At 33.9% G+C, this 15,748-nt stretch overlaps 1 protein-coding gene across 1 annotated transcript; it reads right to left on the reverse strand.

Annotated features, from left to right (window-relative positions):
• Positions 1–6,577: 6,577 nt before the first annotated feature.
• LOC116140661 lies at positions 6,578–8,873 on the reverse strand. Its single transcript, XM_031426258.1, has 4 exons — positions 8,452–8,873; positions 8,220–8,367; positions 7,600–7,766; positions 6,578–7,075 (listed from the first exon to the last, which is right to left on the reverse strand). The coding sequence occupies exons 1-4, from the start codon at positions 8,812–8,814 to the stop codon at positions 7,055–7,057; spliced, it is 699 nt and encodes a 232-aa protein (XP_031282118.1). The 5' UTR covers positions 8,815–8,873; the 3' UTR covers positions 6,578–7,054.
• Between the last annotated feature and the right edge of the window lie 6,875 nt (positions 8,874–15,748).

Genomic DNA, 15,748 nt, shown 5'->3' on the forward strand with positions numbered 1-15,748 from the left:
GCAAAATAATAAGCTTGGAATGATCTCTCTTAATAAACAGAGAATGATCTAAGTGAGATTGACTAAAACCACCAGAAAGCAAGGCTGAAGTAAGCTTGTAATTCCAAGCCCGAGAGGCTTGCCTTAAACCATAAAGTGATTTATGAAGTTTGCAAACCAAATGTTGCTTACCTGGTTGAGAAAACCCTTGTGGCAATTTCATGTAAATTTCCTCCTGTAAATCTCCTTGCAAGAAAGCATTATCCACATCCATTTGAAACAAAGGCCAGTCATACATTGAAACTAAAGCTAGAACAATCCGAACAGTAACCATTTTAACCATAGGAGAAAAGTTTCATCATAATCCACCCCTGCTTGTTGAGTGTATCCCTTGGCCACTCTCCTGACTTTATACCTTTCTAAAGTGCCATCAGATTTGTATTTGAGTTTATACACCCATTTACACCCTATAGGGGTCTTGCCAGGAGGTAAAGGAACTAAAGACCAAGTAACATTATGCTCTAAGGCTTGAATCTCCTTTTGCATGGCATCTACCCAATTAGGATCTTTTGAGGCTTGATTGAAAGTGGAAGGTTTTAGTGAGTGAGGAAAACTGAGATAAGTAAGCTTGATAGGTAGGTGAAAGATGGGAATAGGATAAAAAAGTATTAATAGAATACTTGACATGAGTAACTAAATTTGTTTTGGATAGTGTGGGACAAATAAAGTCTGTTGTCCAGATATGAGGTTTTGATATCCTAGTAGATTTCTAATGGAAGGGTTTATATGTGATGATTCTGTGGAAGAAAATTGAGGAACAACCTGTGATGATTGTGAGGAATCAGATTGAGTGGATTCTGGAAGGGAAGAATCAAGGAAAGGGATAATAAAGGCCGGTTCTGTTGTCTGAACTAATGAAACATCTCTAGATAAAGTAGACTGATCTATGACAAATGAGGAATGTGAAACAGAATCTAATTCCAGGAATGGTTCTGATAAAAACATAGGTTGTGGTTATTTTGACAAAGTAAATGGAAAAATTGTTTCATAAAAGACCACATCTCAACTAACTTGAACAGAATGTGTTTTTAAATCATACAAATAATAACCTTTTTGGGTAGGTGAGTAGCCTAAGAAAACACATGGAGTGGACCTTGGCGAGAACTTGTCCTTAGGAGACATGGCAGTAGCATAAGCAAGGGAGCCAAAAACTTTCAAGTGATCAAGGTTAGGTTTTTTATGGAAAATTTTTTCATATGGTGATTGCCCTTGAAGAATTTTAGTAGGTAACCTATTTATAATGTAGACTGCTATCTTTACACAATACCCCCAAAAATTATCTGGAACATGTGAATGAAATTTCAAGGCTCTGGCTACTTCCAATAAATGTCTGTGCTTCCTCTCAACAATACCATTTTGTTGAGGGGAATATGTACAAGTACTTTGGTATTCTATACCTTTGTCATGCAACAACTCAAAACAATTTTTATTAAAGAATTTTAATGCATTATCAGTCCGGATGCACTAAGGAGTCTTGACAAATTGATTTTGTACCATGGACAAAAAATGTTTAAAGGTTTGAAAAAAACATCAGATTTGAATTGCATGAGGAAAAGCCAAGTTATCCTAGAATGATCATCCACAATGGTTAAGAAATATCTTGCATTTCCATGAGTGGGTATCTTATATGGACCCCAAACATCCATATGCAATAGATCAAAGGTACAAGCAGTAGTAGATTGACTCAACGGAAATGGAATCCTAGTTTGTTTAGCTAGTGGACATATATAATAGTAGGGTGTATGTGTCAGTGACAAATTAGCATGTATCAATATTAAGATGTGATATGGAACATGCCCTAACCTATGATGCCAAATTTCTGGATTATTATTGAAAGAAGATGCAGATGATGACAAAGAGATACAATCTTTGTTAGTTTGTAAACCAAAAGATACGTTTTGCATACAACAGGAAGTTTTGTGGGCATTGTCACTTATTGTTTGTAAATTGGTTACATTGGTTTTTAGCTTTAAAAGATGCATGAAATAGTATAGCCCTTGCTTATGTTTACCAATCCCCTTCAACTTGCCACTCCAAAGGTCCTGAATCGAACAAAAATCAGGATAAAATGTAACTGAACAATTGTTTAAAGCAGTTAACTTGGACACTGAAAGCAAGTTGTACTTAAAATCTGGTAAATGAAGCACATTATCTAAAGAAATCCTTTCATCCAAACTAACAAAACCAGTATGTTGTATGTTAGTTTTGGTACCATTTGGAAGTCCTACCAATGTGTTATGGGATGTGCCTATATCAATAGGAGATTCTAGGCCTAAATAGTCATATGTCATATGGTCTGTCGCTCCTGAATCTATAATCCAATTACTGGCAATATGACATGAATACAGAGAAACAAGATTACTTGCAAGGTTAGCTACTGGAGCTGATACATTCTCTTTCCCAAGCAGTTGCAAGAGCTAATTATATTGCTCAGTTGTAAGAATGGTTCCAAGATTTGTGCCAGACTTAGAATCACTGGTCAGTTGTGAAGATTACACCTGATTGGCCTTAGCTTTTCCTCCATTTTTTCTTTTTGTGAACTGATAATCTGTAGGGTAGCCGTGTATCTTGTAACAGGTATCCTTTCTATGTCCAGGAAGATGACAGTGCTCACACTCAAAATATGGCTTCTTTCCTTTGTACTTCGGATTCCGGTTTTGTGATTTTTGATTATTCTGTGCATAAAGTGCAGTTGAAAGCTCTGAATTGGTGTTGATTCCAGCAAGTATCTTCTGACTTTCATCCTGATTCACAATTGAGTACACCTGTTTCACCGACACCAGTGGTGACATTAATAGTATTTGGCTAGGCACCATTGAGTAGGAATCATTAAGTCCCATGAAGAATTGCAATAATTTTTGCTGGTTTAAATGTTCATGATAAGCCTTTGCTGTAGCACTGTCAGGAGGTGGCAAGCTTACTAAAGCATTCAATTCATGCCATAGAGATTTTAGTTTGTTAAAATACACTGCCACATAGTTTGTACCATGGACAAGATTCATAACTTCTCTGTGAATTCCAAAAATTCTTGTACCAATACCTTGTGATATTGCTCCTGAAGATCTTGCTAGACTTGAGACGCATTTGTAGAGTAAACAATTCCCCTAAAAATATATTTGGATACTGTGTTGAAAATCCAGGCCAATACCAAAGAATTGCGCCTTTCCCATTGTGCATGTAAAAGAGTATCAAATGTCGATTTCTTGCAAGTTCCATCCACAAACCCTAACTTGTTTTTAGCACGCAATGATACTGTCATAGCTTTACTCCAAATTCCATAATTTTCAGTCCCAATAAGTTGTTCTGAGACTAAGACCGAACCTGGAGTATTTGATGGATGTATATAAAGAGGCAAATTTGGATCTGTTGCTGCTATATTCGGTTCTCCATTGACACCTGCCATTATTGCTTCAATTTCTGAAATCTCTTCTTTCACTACTCCAAAAAGAAACGAAGGATTGATTTAGAGTCGAGGGATTGATTTGGAGTACCTAGATTATAATGATTCTTTCTAGCTAATATACTTGGAAAATATAATACGATAAAAAAAAACATAAGCATAAAAATGAAAAGTAATGGGCCCAAAAATTTCTTTATTATATATATATATAATTCTTTACATAGCAAAAGTATCATATACACAAGCTCAAAACAGTGGACAGTAGTGCCATTTCTCTCCGCTCCTCGACGTCCATCCGACCGCTTCTCACCTATTTCTTGTAAAAACATTTAGAAACAACGGGGTGAGCACTAGTTGCTCAGTAAGTAAATCTGCTACACTAATCTTCTATCTCCGTTGCTCATATTCTGAATTCTTTCGTTATGTTACTCTTTTTCTTCTTCTCGATTCTTTCTTTGTTCTTTTTCTATTCTTTCTTTATTGCTAGTTCTCACTGTTCTTTTGTTCTAACTTTCTTTGTTCTTTCTTTCTAGTTCTTTCTATTCTTTCTTTCTTCTAATTTCTCACTATCCAAGATAGGAATCATGGTATCATGCATAGATGAGATGCAAATACACAAATGCATAGAGATGCATTCTCTATTTTCTTTTCCGTTTCTTATTCTGTTTTCTTTCTGTTTTCTATATTTCTTTCTTTCTTTCTTTCTTCTTCTTTTCTTGCTTGCTTGCTTATTCTTTCTTATTCTTATTCTTTGCCGATCGGACTCGGTTGATGCGTGGATTCAGAACCTTGGTCGTGTGAGTGAGTACAGTCCTTATCTACATGCACTCTTACAGACTGTGCAAATTCTTTTCTTCTTAGGCTACTCATTTAAGGTGGTATGCATGTAGGTATTTCTTCTGGGTACAACCCTCATCCATATGCACTCTTACGGGCCGTACAAATTCTTCTTCTTATTCTTAGGCCACTCACTGAAGGTGGCGTGTATGTGGGAATATTCTTCTTTTTGTCACCCATGGGTTTCCCATCGCAACAACCTTTATTTTCTTTCCTTTAGTACTTTTCTTTCTTTCTCTTTGTTCTTTAGTGCTTTCTTTCTTTCTCTTTATTCTTTAAGTTCCCATACATATGCATATGTTTGCATGTAGATGATTCACGCTTATTATTCTTTCTAAATGCAAATATTTAATGCAAGAATGCCATGTAGCATAAAAATAAGTCTTTCTCTATCATCTACAAGCTCATATCAAGATCACAAATAAATACACTCAAACATACACTTCTCTTGGACATTTCATCAAACATAATGCATGCATACTCAAATTCTAATTTAGCTATACTTCTACTTCTTTCTCAAACCACCAATATTTTGAGTAAAACTCCCTTAAAACATTATTAAACCTGGCCAGGAAATAAACTCCATAAATTATACTCAAACTCTTTCTAAATTCAACCAAACTTCCATCAATTTCTATCAACACAACCATCCCTTCTCATGGTGTAAATCCAATCATGGATCATCAACAAACTCAACAACAATTCCATCAACAAATCTCAAGCATATAAATCCATATAAGAAAATCTCTACACTTTTATTGCTCAATCAAGGATTAGGGTTCAATTTACTTACCTTGCACTTGAGTACTTCCACTAGAATCTCTCTTTCTTTGGTAGACTTGTTCTTTCTCTAAAACTCTAAGCATAAAAACTATAAGAATTCAACACTTTAAAAATTAATCTCATATCTATTGCAAGAATTCTTACCTTTGGATGCTTAGGATAAAATCTCTACCAAAATCCAACCAAAAGCCCTCTAATTTTCCTTGGAAATTTGATGAAGAGATTGAGAATGAAAGTGGTGTGTGGGGTGTAGAGAATGGTAGGGTTTGTGTGCTTGAACCCTTACTATCTCATATTAATATTCATACTTTCCCATTTTGCCCTTACACTTTCTTGAAAATTTCATCTTTGTCATTTAGTCAATTACAAAAATGCCCTCATCACCATTGCATTCTCCATCAAATTTCCTTACTTTTCACTTCCCATATTTTCAACTAATTAGGGGTAGAATAATCATTTTTCCCTTCAAGAAATTTCTCTAGAATTTTCTCAAGAATTCCAGCTAGCTCTTTGCCTTGGCGAAAAATTCCAGAGCATACGTCGCCACGGCAAACTTTTTTCTTGGCCGCGGCGAAGTCTAAAATTTCCAACTTTGTCAATCTTCCACCTTAAAACCAACAAAACTAAGGGCAACTAAGCAACATTAAGAGCATACAAACATAACTAAGGGCAAACAAGCATAATTAAGCTATGTACCGCAATGTGGACGTTACATAGATCAAATCAAGTTGCGGACTAACTAAGCTGACTAACAGTAGTAGACTACTCTAATACAGTGCTTCTCCCAATCTTGATTCATATGAATCTTATAAGTCTCTTAAAGGATAATTAAGATTAGGCAAGCTACAATAGTCCTAGATTGTTTCTAAAGACAATCTAGTTCAAGGGTTTTTCAATCATGTCTTTTTAAGATCCTTTTTCGTCTCTGAGAGAGTGCCATTTGAAACAAGGAAAAAAGAAAATCTTTTGGATAACTTTGACTATGCAATTATTACAAAATTCTCAAAATAAACTAAACGAAGGGGAGTTTATCCAATAGTTTTATTAAATTTGTTTCTTAAAAGATTTTATTTTTTCATTAAACAAAGTCATTAGTAAAGCGAATACATTTTTTTTTTTTTTTTGTGTGTGTAAATATTGTTTTTTCTTTTTTGATTTTGAAATTACAATGATATATTACGGTTAAAAAATAGTCATTTATGATCACTTGAAGAAAATGATGGTAAAACTGAAATTTCAATCATGAACTTTGTGGGTCGAGCACCACCACCAAGGAAATCTTTGTTTAATTTTGAAAACTCATAGTGTTCCTTCTCAAATGCTACAATAGATTGAGCATAGACATTAACGAGTATAGAAAGTTTGAGTCATATTGATCGGCGTGTGGTCACATTTGATTCTTAAATGCTTTGTTGGTATTGCAAGTATAAGCTTTAACATCTACATGCTCAATCAAGTATAAACTTTTTTTCTTGGCAATCAGAGGGCCCTTCAAATGCACCCTGGTTTGTTGGCATACATATGCAATGTGGAGGAGCAAGACAAGCCTAACGTTCCTCCTATATTTCAAAGCAATCTTTTTGACCCTCTTTCTTATTCAGCTATAAGTTTTCTTAGAATGTCTGAGATGAGGTGAAGTGGTACTTGTGAATTTTCTGCCTGGGACACATGTAAATGGCAATTTTCTGGATGTTTAATATCATTGGATGGGTTACTTTTTAATGCTATTTTAAGATTTGTTTCTATCACATCGTCTCAAATGTAGCATCATCATTCTTTTTCTGTTTCTATTTTTGCCTTTAAATGGGATCCCATCGATCGTAGCGGTGAGAATACTCCATCGACGGTCAACATCATCATATTTACTGGTCATCCAAGTGAGCTTTTACAAAAGCCTCTTGCATGAAATAGTCCTTCAAGACATTCCAAAAATGACTAATATTTCTGAACTCTTCTGATTTTGTTTTGCCTTATGCATACCGAAATTCTTCCCTATCATAGCGTTGGCCAACTTGCCTATCATAATATGACGAAATGGAATAGATGAGCACAAGAATTCTTTGATAGTATAAAGAAATGGAAGCTTGAGAAATCTTGCCTTAACATTTATATATGTATTGATCATCTCATCCAAAGTTTTCTCGTTAATTGCAAGTATTGTTTGCTGTGGAATATTCAGTGGTAATGCAAATTTGCACCAATATTTTTCAGTTATTGTTTCATTATGAGTTAATGTTAATTTCTATGGTTCATGGCATGACAGGAGATTCTTTTTCGTCTACAATCAGGCAGTGCAGATGTGAATGATCTCAATGAGATGTATTGATTCCTGTTAAGCGAAAAGATGATAATTGGTTTTGTTCAATGAGTGGAGTACTTTTCTTTTTCATGGTCTTTTTAACTTCGACAGTTCCTTGTGATGAACTCTCTATATTAGAGTAGTTGACAGATCAAGTAATATGATACAAAATCAATTGTATTTCTATTTAGAGGGTATTAATTAAATGTTGTTGAGTAGCATTTAAAAGGGGAAGTTTTACCTTTAAAGAGCTGTGAGAGGCATAAGATCTTGGAGGGTGGAAGACTATATACATAATTTCATTGTGATCACTCTCAAGATGATACAAATGTTGCCCAGCACCATAGTCCCCAAGAAGTTGATATGATCTTTCTGATTGATCCATTGCAAGACATAGATCATCAATGCCTGAATTGAACAACACAAATTTCAACTAATCAATTATTTTCTTCATATCAATGTATTTTACCTTTAATTATCAATTATTGATCATTAATCATCAAACAAAACCAATTGACTAGTTTTACAAGTTGACTCCAATTCAATTAGAGTATCCATTTCAACTTTTTGTAAATGAGCCCCCGTTCAATGGTCCCTCCCTACAGTTATGAATTTCGAGTAGTATTTAAGATCTCTCATTTTCTATTATCTAATAAATCACTTGATAAAAGTAGATTATCGTCTCAAAATTTCCATAATCCCTTTCTCAGTCAAACATTATTTTGTTTGGTTGAAGTATAGCTATTTATATTATCAATTTAACAAACTATTACATAATTAAATTATAATGGTTGGATTACTATAAATTGACACAATAATCAAATCTTTAAATATGTAGTAAGATAATGGGAAAAGACTTACAGGCAGCCAATTCAATTTGAGTTTGATAAATAAAATCCAAAGTTGCAGAAATCTCCCGCTCAAACTCATGAAATGGTCCACTCGAAAAATTCATTTTACGGAGCTTACCAAGTCCTTCTCCCAACTCCATCATTGCTCCTTTATGGTTCTGTATTAATTAATTAATTATTTTAAACAGCAATTAATTCTAATAGAGAGTTTAATTAATTATTAGAAAAACTAAACTAATTACCTGGTTAAATAGGTGATAAAATCCCACAGCGCATTGAAGAATACCATGAATGAGAGTTCTAGTTGGTTCTTCGGCGCTGTACCATAGAGCTTCAAGAGAATCATGACATTCATAGTAAGCCCTCTTGTTGAAAAGTGCAACTGCTTCATCGAAGCTAGAGTTTGAGTTTTCATCATCATTTTCATCATCAACGGAGAAACGATAAAAGAGACGAAAGGACTTGGAATTGATGGTGTAGATTGAGGAAGGTTTGTTATTGAGCTTTAAAGATTGTGAATAATTAGACCGCAGAAGGAAGAGTGAAGTTGTGGATGGAGGAAAACAAAGTGAGGAGAGAGTAAGAAATTTGAGAGCAAGTGCCATAGCTGTGTTGTGTGGTCGAATGGAGTCGTATGAAATATGAGATAATATCAACCATATATATCTTCTGACCTTAAGACTATAAATATTTATAAACTTCATAGATTTTTAGACACAAATATGACGATTTTTATAATAAGGTCAGCATCAAATCAAACGTTAGGGGTTATATTTATATACCATTGTCAAGAGTTGCTTGGTCTATTTAAAGTCCAATTAAGATGTGTGGATGTTAGGTGATTAATAAATTGTTGAGCTTTTCTCAAGAGATTGAGATGTTTAGAGATAAAATATAATTGAATAGAGTATCTTATTTTTTTATGTAATTATTTGTATTTACTCTCCTTAATATATAAACACATATTTGGAATAACAATTCTTTCAGTTACAAGGTGTCGAGTTTCCTTTAAGAATCAGGATGTCTTCAGTTCCCTTCAAGCAAACCAATTTTCTTAATTGACTTGCTTTTTATTTCATTAAAAAATAGATAGAACTAGAAAAACTTCCTCTCAACCATTAAATCGACCAATTACTATATCAGTTACCGAACATGTGACAAATTAGTATCAAAGCCAGACATTGTAGATGCTCATCAAGAAATAATGTTACGTTAAAGCATATTGAAAAGATGTTCAAAGTGATGAATCCATGCTTTCATCAACTCTCTAATACCAGTCGTCAGACTTGGGAGAAAACTACTAAACATGAGACTACAGAGTCTGAGGAGACTGCTCGAGAAAACTCCACCATATCGTATCTTCCTTGATAGTGAAGCTAAATTTCTCTCGCTTCAATTGATAAGAAGATCCCTCAAGTTGGATATGTCGCACTAATCAGTTTTTGAGTTCTACTACACTTCAAAAGAGGAAAAAATACAACCAGTATCATTCAATTTGGAAGGGGACACATATCCTATTAATTTGAGGGAGCAAGGAACTCCTATCATCACTTGGTAGGTTTTCAAGGGTGACCTTCATAGTAGATTTGGTCCTACTCAATTTAATGATTTCTTTGGAGATCTAACAAAGTTACAACAAACGGGTTCGACAATAGATTCACTACAAGAAAATATAGAATCAGCAACTAATTATTTTGCAACTAATTAAAATAGTTGCTGAAACTCATCTTTAACAACTAAATTGAATTTAGTCGCCCAAAGTAATTGCCATTTTTTGGCGCCCTCATTTCCCAGAAAAATGAAACAATATGTTAGTAAAATTAATTTTTGATGACTAATGTTTTAGTTGCAAATAATGTTTTTTGGCAACTAAGTGTTTAGTTATCAAATAGAGGTAAATTCAGCCACCCCTTCTGTTAGTGTATGGTTGTATGTCCTAGGAACCAATCATGTTGTCGGTTTTAAGACATTATTTCTTGTAAATATTTATTATTCATAAAAGAAAGAGTTCTTATTTTTCACATGTTTGTTTACTGCTTCGTTTATACAACATATATATATAATGTTTGGATGATGTGGATCTTTAGAAGATTAAATTATCGAAACATTCCTTACGTAAGTAATGTTAATTGGGCAATAACATTGCATAGTAGGCATGCTGAATATCTCCATTGAATATCACGGGATAATAGAGTTATGACACTAGGGCATTAGCATAGATAAACGATTAGTGAATTGTTTATCAAATATGACGAATTATGATGAATCACATGGACTACATCGTAGATCGTAATAGTGTACTACATATCCTTAGACTTGATATATCACGATTGGATTTGACATAGGATGCGTATGGTTCATATGGTGTATAAGCACGAGACTAGTTATGTTTTATGCAAGAAGCCCATTTGGTCATATGTTATTCATGAACGAGAACAAGTGATGGTCAAGACGGAATCCGTTGACTCAAAATAGTTTGATGTAGAGTTCCTAGTCGAATGTCAATAAACATTGGAAAAAGCAAATCTTTGCCCAGAGTATATAAAGATGTCATATGAAAAGTAGTTTCATGATAACACGTTTCACTGTATTGATTGACGATTTGATTAAAGATTAAGTTAAGGGTTTTGACATACCATGAACTATTCTTAATCGGGATTAGATGATGGAGGGATTTTATTACATGGTACATACGATCGGATAGGTTCATTGGAGTATAACTTCATTGTGGCTTTAGGGTTATGGAGCACTGCTAAATGCCTACCATGATCGGTAGGAGTTTTGATCATAAAGAGTTATGACGAAATATATCGGAATACAATATTGGGCACACAACTAGGTTACAATGAACCTAAGTGGTCATACCTAAAAAATAAGTATGAGATGTTAGAGTGGGTGCCCTAGAGCCAATCAATTATTGTAGAATTGACTCTTTGTAATAATGTTCATTGATCAATAAAAAAACATTTTATTCTATATCGCGTAAATCATTATTGTATGTATTGATATATGTCCTTAGAATGTAGAACCGTGACGAGGGTATCAAGTGTTTCAAATCTTGATAGTGAGAACCCTATGAGCTTATATGGTGGTCATTCTAGAAACGTTCGTAGCCTTAGTATTATTCTGAAGTAAGTGCATAGATAATACGATAAGGCTATCATAGTGTTGAACGACGTTGTCGAAAGGCAGTGACTGATCTCACTTATCAAGGTTGTTTGATGACAACATGGTGCAACACATGGGTGCTTGTTGTAGGCAAGTTCACTGGACTGACCCACTAGAGGATTCCATATGGATGGTAACCCTAGTGTCTATGGAACAAATCCTCTAACAAATGGTGGTGGATGTGATCCTTAAACTTGAGATTACTGGAGCACCTTGTGCACTGATTGGTACAGTTTGACACTAGCCCAACATAGTTCTATTAAGCGCTGTCAATACAGTAGTGATTGGCTGCATCAAGGAGTGTATCAAGACTATGGTGGATTAACAAATGATTCATCACTCCCGGGTACAGGAGAAGTTATCTCACAGTGCAATTTAGTAAATGGTAATGACACTAAAACTGTGGCCACAGTGGGATTGAGTTGTTGCTCTATCCAGATTATTATTTCGGTCATTGGTCCAGTAACTAAATACATACATATCGAGAGTAACTGAGGTTGACACTATTTCTGTGCCTCGGTCTCGTTGAGATAACAGATGATGAAAGGATTGGACTATACAATAACCATATCTTTGACAAGTAGCTGCTTCGCTGAATTCGAATCTATCGGGTGGTCATGATGCCTTGCTAGAGGCCAATCTTGGTCTGTGTATAGTGAGATGATTAATTGGTGTTAATCACGATACTACACACTACCGGTGTGATAAGGAGCCTACGGGTCACACACGTAGAAGATAATTTAAGAACTAGTTTATAAGAAGGGTGTTTTCATCTTTTTAGGCAAAAGGGTATTTTGGTAATCTCACAGTGCAATTAAATTTGCTGAGGTCGTAGCCTTTATTTAATTTGATATTAAAAATTAAATATGTGAGATTATATTTAAATATGTGTTCTCATATATTTAAATGAATTATTGTTATTGTTAAATGTTAATATATGATATATATATATATTAATTTAATTTAATTGAAATAATAATAATAATAATTAAAATATCTAAATGAGGCTATTTGGACATAGGGGTTGTTTGGGTTGGTTCCCAAGCCTATTCCATGAGGGAATAGGGCATTGTGTGCACTATATAAGTGCAGAATTTTTGTGAAATGATAAAACATTTCATTCAATCATTAAGATTAAAAATACCAGCCCCCTTTTCTCTTTTCCCACGCCAGATTGCTTTTGTGTTGAATCAAAATATTATTCAATTTGTTTTCGGATTTTAAGGCTAAAGAGGATCTAGCAAATCCCTCTTTAGTTCCTCGGGGTTATCTTCGTGTGGACTACCGCTGGTTCAAACCTATCCTTGGATCGGTAGCGAAACCTGTTCAGAGACAAGTTGGAGGAGCCTCCAAACGTGCTTATGATTTCTTAACTCTAAACTGATTTTTTTTTCTACAGATTCTAATATAATGTGTAAACTATAAATTTGTGCCTTGATCTTGGTTCTAAGGAACGATCCATATTGTAAATAATTTTTGTTTTCCGCTGCCATAACTTGATCGTTTCCTAACAGTGGTATCAGAGCCTAGGGTACCAGATTTTATAATTTTATGTATGGTTAATTACATATATTTGATTGATAACATGTTGCCTTGATGAATCTGCACAAAATCTGCCTTGAAAGCATGTTTTAAGAAATCAATTTAATTGATTAATTTAATTTATTGATGATCTGCAAGTTTGGTATATTGGGTTATGGATTTTTGTTGAAATCAGTAGTTTAGATTGATTGCAAAATCCTGTAATACCCAAGATGTCAAAGGTATGTTCCTAACTCAAAATAGTCTTTTAGATGTTAATTTTATGTTAAAAAGCATAAAATCTAACTAAGGGCAAAATAGTCAATTCATTTGGAACGATATGAATCAATTATCCATAGAAAGGTATTAGGGGCCAAATAGTCATTTTGCCTATGGATAAGCATTGAAAAGTCAAGGATGAGTAGGCTTAATTGCATTTAATGACATTAATTAAGTAATAATTATGTTTAGAGCGAAATGACCAAAATGCCCTTATATGAAGAATTAAGGACTTATGAGTTCTACAATTAAAATAATTGGGCCAATAGTATAATTTTGAAAAATTAATGAAATGTTTTCCTATAAATGAGAGGAAATTCGTTTAAGCCAAGGGAGAGAGCATTTCTTCAACCTTTCTTCCATTTTCTCTCAAATCTTCCATGAAACAAGCCTTCTCTCTCTAAGTTTTAAAGGAGTTTTGCATAATTTTTCAAGGAGAACAAGATAGGAGCCTTGGATCTTCAAGTTGAAGGGTTTAAGGTAAGGATTAAAAACCCTAGTCTTGATGTGATTTGAAGATTTGAAGTAGATGTTGAGGTATAATGTTATATATGTAGGATTAAGGTATAAAAGAAGACAAAGACAAATGATTTGTTGGAGGAATTCTTTAAAAAGGTAAGGAAGAACCTCCTATGACTTTAGGGATTATGCTAGCGTTTATAGATTTTTTTGAAACCTTAAATTAAGGCTTTAAGGCATAGAATTAGTTGATGGCGAGTGTAGTTGAACTCATTTATTCTATTTATTGCCTTTAATTCATTATACATGAAGTTATTGCTATTTATGTTTTATGAGTTGTTATGTTTGATTGAAGAAAATGAAGTGTGGATGCTGATTGTGGCAAAACTTGTAGGATTGGAGGCCACATGGTGTTGAATGGTTGCTATTAGAAATGTTGATATGTTGTTTGCATTAGCTTACAATGTTATAACAATAATGGATGATTATGGCAATGAGATTTTACACTTCCTTTAAGATGTTAAAGACTATTAAGAGGAGGTTTATGTGATCCATAAGTTGACCTATTGGTTAATTGTCAATAGGAATTGATGTGACATAGTTTAATATGAAATATTCAGATTGGTAAGCTTAGGGGTTATGTTAAACATGCTTCAGTATTTTGACTATAACTTGAGTTATAAAAATCAAAATGAGATGATTCTTGAAGCACTAGAAATTTAAGAGATAGCTCTACAACTTTTATGTTTAGGCCAAGAGCCAATTTGTTTAGAAAATGGATGGAAAATGGCCTGAAGTATAAGCTTCTAGTTATTAAAGTTTAAGATTTAACATAATTAATTCTTATGATTAGAAAATGATTATATATTTACGTGATTAAGTCATGTACTAATGTTTACCCATTAGTTAGATGATCCTTGAAAGATATACATGGTCATAATGTCAATGCATGATTAATGTTATGAAATGGCATGAAGATGCAATGTAATACATGTTTTAAGATGATGTATGTGAGCAAGAGTTAATGTAAATGGATTGATAATCCATAGATGAATTAAAAGTATTAATGTAATGACTTTTTTTCTAGCTAGTATACTCGTAAAATAACAGTAAAACTCACTAAATATATATATGAAAATATATACATATAAACGAGTATAAAATTATGGGCCCATATTTAATTTTCTTTATACACAAATCTTTACAAAACATAATAAAGTCTCAAAATATTAACTCGACAGTTTTGCCCAACCCTTCTACTGTGTGAAGTTCCAAGTGACCGCATCTCACCTAATTCGTGCAAAAACATTGAAAACAACGGGGTGAGCACTAATTGCTCAGTAAGTAAACCTGTTATGCTACCCTGCTCTCGCCGTTGCTTAAATTCTGAATTTCTTTCCTTACTTCACACTTCCCCATTCTTCTTTATTCTTTCTCTACTCTTACTCTGTTTTTCTTTCTATTTTTTCTCTGTTCTATCTTTGTTCTTTCTCTCTGTTCTAATTTCCCACTACTCAGATAATGGGCATGGTATTATGCATATATATAATGCAAATGCACAAATGTATAAAATATGCATTTTCTTTTCTAATTTTCTTACTATGTTTTCTGTTTCTTTTCTCTGTATTTCTCTTTTTGCTTCCTTTTCTAGTCTTTCTTTGTTTCTTTCTTTCTATTCTTTCTTTTCTTTTCAAATCTTTCTTTTCTTTCTTTCTTTCTTTTCTTTCTCATTCTTTTCTTTTCTTTTCTTTCTTATTCTTTTTCCAATTGGACTCGGTTGAGATATGGATTTGGAACCTTAGCTGTGTGAGTGTATTCTTTTTTCTTGGGTACAGCCCTTATCCACATACACTCTTATGGACTGTACCATTTCTTCTTTCTTATTCTTAGGTGTTGATGATCTGCATGTTTGGAATAATGGTTGATGGATTTTTGTTGAGATCAATGTGTTTGGTTGATTGCAAAATCCATTCAGAGTGTTTTTGGTTGCTGTGTGAACAGATCCGGAGCTACAGATCTGTGTACGCTCGCCGCGACGATATAACCCATCAATGCAGCGAGCGTTGTTCACGCTCATGTTGGTGACGAAACCAGCGCTCGCTGCGACGATAT

This window comes from Pistacia vera, unplaced genomic scaffold (assembly GCF_008641045.1).
Source record: "Pistacia vera cultivar Batoury unplaced genomic scaffold, PisVer_v2 Contig374, whole genome shotgun sequence".
NCBI lineage: Eukaryota > Viridiplantae > Streptophyta > Magnoliopsida > Sapindales > Anacardiaceae > Pistacia > Pistacia vera.

What these genes read in the sequence shown, in the direction of transcription:
- LOC116140661 (XM_031426258.1), bottom strand. Translation starts at nt 8,814, where the DNA reads ATGGCACTTGCTCTCAAATTTCTTACTCTCTCCTCACTTTGTTTTCCT. An exon ending in TCAAATTGAATTGGCTGCCT is followed by an intron (nt 7,767 to 8,219) that starts GTAAGTCTTTTC and finishes TGTTCAATTCAG; the next exon opens with GCATTGATGATCTATGTCTT. An exon ending in CCTCTCACAGCTCTTTAAAG is followed by an intron (nt 7,076 to 7,599) that starts GTAAAACTTCCC and finishes ATATTATGATAG; the next exon opens with GCAAGTTGGCCAACGCTATG.